This window comes from Vitis vinifera, chromosome 11 (genome assembly GCF_030704535.1).
Source record: "Vitis vinifera cultivar Pinot Noir 40024 chromosome 11, ASM3070453v1".
NCBI classification, from domain to species: domain Eukaryota; kingdom Viridiplantae; phylum Streptophyta; class Magnoliopsida; order Vitales; family Vitaceae; genus Vitis; species Vitis vinifera.
This window is the reverse complement of record NC_081815.1, coordinates 6,650,922-6,658,576: the sequence shown is the minus strand read 5'-3', so window position 1 is coordinate 6,658,576 and position 7,655 is coordinate 6,650,922. Positions and strand designations below refer to the sequence as shown.

The following is a 7,655-nucleotide window of genomic DNA, read 5'->3' as shown; positions in this document are numbered from 1 at the left end:
GAGTAATTGCATTAATATTAAGTTTGATTTTGATTGATAGGATAGGATAAAAGATATGGTTCGTGGTTAAAATTAAGTTTGATTTTGATTGATAGGATGGGATAAAAGATATATGGCTCATGGACAATGAATATGATAGAAAACAAGCAGGAATATAGACAAATTCCATGCCCCAGTTCAAAAGTAGAGCTTCTGATTGAGCAATGCAGTCTGCCGTCCATGTCACCGTCCCAGAGTAGTCAAGTCACCCTTCCACAAATTTCCTGCTGGACAGTGAACTGAGAGAGAGAGAGAGAGAAGCCAGAAAATGAAGGGGCAAATTCTTATCAAAAAGCCATGACAATTAACAACAAATGGAAGAATTGGGAAGATTTAAGGGTAAAGGCGTAAAGCATAGAGGGGTCAATATTTTATCCAGGTATTTGACATCAGTACATAAGGTTAAACTAATACAATGCTATTAAAGCAAGCAAGAAATGCTATCCTCCACATGGAATATAATATTGGGCATCAGATGATTTAGGAAGTTTTTTATTGCAACCAATGGGACAATCACTACTGAAATTTTTCCCAAACCATGCCTTCAATACACTTTGATCTGAATGTTTTGATGTGTGTTTCAAAAACTACAATTCTTTGATATTCATCGTGCCTTCAGGAACCTCCAATTATTTGAGATCAGTTCTTCTCAGTTCAAGAGAATTCCACACCCAGACCTAGTGATTTAGGCCGTTTAGTGACTTCAATCAGCTTGACCATACCTTGGCCATCCTTTCCTAATCCTTGCCCTGCAACAAATCCCATTTTAGCCATCATTCTTGACCCAAAACCCTTTGTGTGAACCTCAAAGGCACCCAATTTTGTAGAGCTTGCTCCACCCTTATTTTCATGGTAGGTGCTCTCAGCCTCAATGGACCCAGCTGTCTCCATCTGAACAGCTTCAGATTGCATAATGCCACTTGAGATAAATGACACAGGCTGTCTGGCATATGATGAGCCCTTCTTCCCACTGCCATGATGACTGACTTGGCTCTTGGATGACTTGCTCCGAGAAGCGTCCTCATCAGCAGCTCCTATCATCTGAAGTTCATGAATAACCACTGTTTTAGATTTTATTTGGTAAATGGATGATACAACAGAGAGAATGTGCATCTTATGGAACCTATAAGAACAGGCTAGGGAGGCAATAACAAATAAACTAAGAGAAAAAAAGACAAGTGCAATACTAATCAAAATAATAACAATAATAATTTCATAAGGGATGAAATCTATAAAATATAAATACCTGGTCTAGGCGAAGTTTATCTCCTGGTGTTGGCATGTGCGTGTCTTGTGTTCGTGTCACTGTGACAAATCTGGGGTAGGGAGACATAATTTCAGTTTGAATCTCAACAGTGAACATTATGTTTTTGCCAACAGTAGGCCATTTAGAAATCAAGTGGCAGTTCAAGATAAGTAACAGGAGAAGAAATGTTGAATTACAACAGAATTCAATATTCAATGGATATCATTCCTAAGGTGCATATGTTGACTTGTTACACATTATTAGGTGGTCAATTGCACAATGAAATCAATTCATGCACGGTTTGAAAACAAAACTTACTGTGCATAATGCATTTTTCATAGTAATCGTGATGTACAACTCAAATGGTAAAAAGAGAACATTAGACACCCCTAGTGAAATCTTGGTTACTCTATTCTGCTCCTACAAGCAGCTGAAAGTGAACAGAAGGGGAGGAATTAAAGATAAAAAGACATTCTAGGTTTTGAGGGACAACAAGATCAAACTTAAAAGCAAGTGAGACACACACACACACACACACAGGAGGGACAGAATTACCCAAATTTTCCAGGAACCAAACATAGGTTTACTCTTCAATTAAAATATTTCCTTGTACAATCATCTAAAACATGGTTCTCCAAGCCATGTGACAAAGTCCAATACAGCAATCTGTAAGCATCTTACCTATTAATATGTTTTTATAGGAAAAATAAAGAGTTGTATTAAAATATGCCTACTAAAAACAGGGGTGAAACCTATATACACAATAAGGAGCACCAAGCGGAGAAGAAAAGGAACAGGATAAACAACTTAGCAGCCCTAGCTAAGTACATCAATAAAATCCCAGAAGGAACTTCAACCCTAGTGGAGCTTTAGACCACTCTAATAGCAATTTGATAAAAAGGGCTCTTTTAACCTTTGGTAAAAAAGATCCCCCTCTTTAAATATTTGAATTGGGTTCAAAACTTCCTATTTTTGAGAAAGGATAGAGAGACAGGATGGGTTGTCTAATATCACTGCATTAATTCATAATCCAAGAGATACTTCAAGGGGGTTTTACCAGGAAAGAAAGAACAAAAATGGATTCATGAAGGGTTGGTTACTAATTCAGGCAGGGGCTTTAATTTTTTAGGAAGGGGAAAAAAAGGGGTTGAGGTATCTCATCTTCTGCTTCAAATGAAATCATGAAACAACAGTATAGTATATCAAAGTAAGTAAAATAAGTGCAAAGAAGGATGAGAGATCCTCCAAAAAGTACACAAAAAGAAAGCAAAAACCTAGGAAATCCAAGTGAAGATGGATAGATTAGTTTGGAGGGGTATAAAAGAGGGACAATTCCAAGTGAAGTTGATGTAGGACAACCCTAGGATGGTTGCCTACACTCAAGGGTAGGTAGGCTAGGGTTTTATTTTTAGGGTGTAAGGAGAGGAACATTGAATAAATTTTATGGTAGAGAAAATTATAAGATAAGAAATAGAGAGAAAGAAGAAACAATGAAAAAGAGATGGAAAACCTTAGAGTCTCACTAAGGCCTTCTAGGAGTTTCACCTAGAAGAAAATCAATGGAGTCTCACCATTGAAAATTGCAACAATTGCAATAAAAAAAAAAAATAATATTATTAACATTAATCAAATCATCCCTATGATTTACGTTGATTAGCCTATTTATAGGCTTCTCTAAGAAATCCAAAGTCTACTAGGACTCTAATAACCTATCATGGCTCAAATTCTAATTATATTATAACTTAACCAACTAATACTAGTTAAACTCAAACAAATATTAATCATAATTTAATTCCAAGTAATACTAATCCTACTTTAATTGCAACTAATACTAATTCCCTTTCTTGATATATATCTTGGAGATTCATCCTCATCAGAAGTACTATTACACTTCTCTACCACAAGGACAATTGTTATTCCTCCAAAGGAGGTGTAAGGATCAAGTGCTCTAAATATAGACCAATTAGCAAATAAATGCAGTTTGAGGAATCAGCTAACGATATTCTCATCTGTTGTGATAAATCCCAGCTATTGTGGAATTTCTAATTATCCATCTTTAGGATTTGGTGGATCCTTCCAAGGGCAATCAAGGAGCTTCTGTTAAGTTGGCATGTGAGAAGATTCAACAAGTCAAGGACAGAGTTTGGTGCCTATTTGCTTTTTTTTTTATGCCTACGAAAAGAACAAAATGGCTGAATTTTGAACAAAAAAGGAACTTATCGATTAGAGATTTAAAGAGATTTTTCTTAATTGTCTAATAGAATGGGCTACAAACACTTTAGGGTCGGAATGCAGCTCTCCAGTCAATGTTATTGATGGCTTAGGGTAGGGGGTTTGTGGTCCTCCTATTCTTTTGTCATTTCTTGTTTTCTCTGGGTGCTCTACGCATACCTCTTGTGCATGCAGATTTGCATCCTCATTTTTGTTACAAGTTTTTTAATACATTCCTTTCTCATCTAGGCCAAAAAAAAAAAAAAAACAAACAAACAAACAAAAAAAAAAAAATCCAAAAGCTTCAACATTCCCTTTTCATGGAGATACAATTCAAATTTTAAAAATTTAAAGAAACTTATTTTCTTCCAAATATAGAATTGAAATTGTTGAGAGAGAGAGAGAGAGGAGAAAAACCTTATTCATTCATTGTAATCTCTACTTACAATTGAGAGATATATATATACAAGGCTAGGAGTCCTAACTACCATACATGTGACCTATATTAACAAGGAAAGATAGTATACTATACATACATTATATTCAACACTCCCCCTCAAGCTGGAGCATATACGTCATATGCACCAAGCTTGTTACAAATATATTTAATCCTAGGACCTCTGAGAGATTTAGTGAAGATGTCTGCTAGTTGATCATTTGAATTGACAAAACTTGTAGCAACACATCCTGATGCGATCTTCTCTCTAATGAAATGACAGTCAACTTCAATATGCTTGGTCCTTTCATGAAAGACTGGATTGGATGCAATATGTAATGCGGCCTGGTTATCACAGATGAGTTTCATCTGTTCATCCTTTCCAAATCTCAACTCCTGAAGAAGATGTCTCAACCATATGAGTTCACATGTTGCCAAAGCCATAGCTCGATACTCGGCTTCAGCGCTAGATCTGGCCACTACATCTTGTTTCTTACTCTTCCAAGATATTAGATTACCTCCAATAAAAACACAGTACCCTGAAGTGGAACGTCTATCTGTGGGTGAGCCAGCCCAATCTGCATCTGTGTAACCAACAACTTGAGTATGACCTCTGTTCTCGTACAATACACCTTGGCCTGGTGTACTTTTGATATATCGAAGGATACGGATTACGGCATCCCAATGGCTATCACATGGTGACTGTAGGAATTGACTAACAACACTCACAGGAAAAGAAATGTCTGGACGAGTAATGGTGAGATAGTTCAATTTACCTACGAGCCGTCGATATCTCCCGGGGTCTCCTAAAGGCTCCCCCTGTCCTGGTACAAGTTTGACATTCGGATCCATAGGTGTGTCTACCGGTTTGCAGTCTAACATACCGGTTTCTTCCAGGATGTCTAAAGCATATTTCCTTTGGGAAAGGACCACACCAGAACTAGATTGAGCTATCTCAATTCCCAAGAAATACTTGAGTTTCCCCAAGTCTTTGGTCTGAAAGTGGGTAAAAAGATGTTGCTTTAGTTTTTGAATACCATCCTGATCACTGCCTGTAATGACGATGTCGTCCACATAAACAACCAGATAAATACACTGCCCCAAGGAGTTATGATGATAAAAAACTGAATGGTCTGCTGTACTGCGAAGCATGCCAAACTCTTGAACAACAGAACTAAAACGGCTAAACCATGCTCGAGGAGATTGTTTCAAGCCATATAGAGAACGGCGTAACCTGCACACTAAACCAGACTCCCCCTGAGCAACAAAACCAGGAGGTTGCTCCATATAAACTTCCTCGGCAAGATCACCATGAAGGAAGGCATTTTTAATATCCAACTGATAAAGAGGCCAAGAACACATAGCAGCCATGGAGAGAAGCAAGCGGACAGAAGCAATCTTGGCAACAGGAGAGAATGTGTCACCATAATCAGAACCATAAACTTGAGTATAGCCTTTAGCAACTAAACGGGCCTTAAGGCGATCAACCTGACCATCAGGACCAACCTTAACTGCATAGACCCAACGACAACCAACTGTAGATTTACCAGAGGGTAAAACAACAAGATCCCAAGTGCCATTAGAGTGCAGAGCAGCCATTTCATCCACCATTGCCTGTCGCCAGCCTGGATGGGAAAGAGCTTCATGGGTGCTCTTTGGAAGAGAAACAGAGGATATAGCAGAAACAAAAGCAGAATAGGGTGAAGATAATCGATGATAACTCAAAAAATTGTAAATAGGATGAGGATTACGAGTAGAGCGAGTACCTTTCCGAACAGCAATAGGTAAGTCATTAGGAGAAGGCAGAGCCGGGGCAGGTGAAGCCGAAGGGATAGGAAGTGAGTCAGCAGGTGCCTCAGGAAAAGGGAGAGGAGCAACGACACGAGGGCGACGATGATAAACCTGAAGTGGTCGAGGGGGCATAACATCAGGTGGGGAGACAATGGGAATGGGCAAGACTTCAGAAACAGGAAGAGACTCAGAAGTGGTGGAAAAGAATGGTGAGTCCTCAAAGAAGGTGACATCAGCGGAGATAAAGTACCGATGAGTCTCAAGGGAATAACAACGATAACCCTTCTGAAGTCTGGAATATCCCAAGAAGAGGCACTTCATGGCTTTGGCGGAAAGCTTGTCCTGTCCAGGAGTGAGAATATGAACAAAGCAAGTACAACCAAAGACACGAGGAGGAAGGAAATAAAGTGGTTGGTCAGGGAAAAGAAGGGAGTGAGGAATCTGATCGTGTAAGACAGAGGAGGGCATACGATTAATCAAATAACAAGCGGTAAGAACAGCGTCCCCCCAAAAGCGAAAAGGAACATGACTATGGAGGAGGAGAGTACGAGCTGTCTCAACAAGATGTCGATTCTTGCGTTCAGCTACCCCATTTTGTTGAGGAGTATGAGCACAAGAAGACTGATGAAGAATCCCATGATGAGACATAAACGAAGTAAATTGGGCTGAAAAATATTCCCTGGCATTGTCACTGCGTAACACACGAATAGAAATATTGAACTGGGTTTGGATTTCAGTATAAAATTTCTGGAAAATAGAGAATAACTCAGCTCGATTCTTCATTAAAAATAACCAAGTACATCGAGAATAGTCATCAATGAAAGTGACAAAATACTGAAATCCTAAAGTAGACGCAGTCCGACAAGGACCCCAAACATCAGTGTGGACAAGCTCAAAAGGAGACTTTGCCCGATTATTCAAACGCTTTGGGAACGAGACACGAGTATGTTTCCCAAGCTGACATGACTCACACGGAAGCGACGACAAAGTTGAAAAACGAGGAACCATCTTCTGGAACTTGGAGAGACTAGGGTGGCCCAGACGATTGTGAATGAGGAGAGGAGCATCAGTGGAAATGCAAACTGCAGGAGATGAATCTGAGGTGAGGTGATAGAGGCCTTGAGACTCACGTCCTATGCCAATCGTCTTCCCCGTACTCCGGTCCTGCAAGGTCACAAATTTATCAGAAAAGGTAATAGAGCAATTAAGAGTACGAGTGATTTTGCTGATGGAAATAAGATTAAAAGGACATTCAGGAGTATAAAGGACAGAAGTGAGAGGTAGAGAAGGCAGAGGAAGGGCCAAACCAATACCTTTAGCCACAGTTTGAGAACCATTAGCTAAGGTAACAGTAGGTAAATCAGAGGTAGTAGTAATAGAGGAGAAAAGATCCTTATTACCAGATAGGTGATCAGATGCTCCAGAATCTAGAATCCAGGGTCCAAGAGAAGATGTGTGGGTAAGGCAGGCAGAGGCATTACCAGGCTGGGCAACAGAGGCAATAGAAGCCTGAGATGTCTGAGATGCGGAGGAGCTCGGAGGCTGAGACAGCGGAGAATCAGAGGACTGGGCCATATGGGCAGTGCGAGGAGGTCTTCCATGTAACTGATAGCAACGATCGCGAGTGTGGCCAAGTTTATTGCAATAGGTGCAATGAGGACGTTGGCCTCTACCTCGGGTACCACTGCGTCCTCCTCGAGAGGTAGTTTGAGAAACTAACATAGAAGAATCTGAAGCGCTATCAGATGGCAAAGTCTGAGTGGACGAGATACGGAGGAGGCGAGCAAACACATCATCCAAGGACGGAACTGATGAACTACCAAGAATCTGATCACGAATAGGCTCAAGATCCGGACGGAGGCCAATAAGAGTAAGGACCATGAAGAACTTGTCAAGCTGTGTTTGTTGAGCCCCAACATCAGGAGTAAGAGG

At 40.0% G+C, this 7,655-nt stretch overlaps 1 protein-coding gene across 1 annotated transcript in view; it reads right to left on the bottom strand.

Moving 5' to 3' along the window:
- Positions 1-354: 354 nt before the first annotated feature.
- Positions 355-7,655, bottom strand: part of LOC100260114 (uncharacterized) — a 29,307-nt gene continuing 22,006 nt past the window's right edge. Inside the window, exons 7-8 of the mRNA XM_002265183.5 lie at positions 1,286-1,355; positions 355-1,080 (exon numbers count right to left, since the gene is read on the bottom strand). Coding sequence (XP_002265219.2) covers positions 694-1,080; positions 1,286-1,355 — 457 coding nt within the window. The 3' untranslated portion in view covers positions 355-693. The remainder of the gene's footprint in view (positions 1,081-1,285; positions 1,356-7,655) is intronic.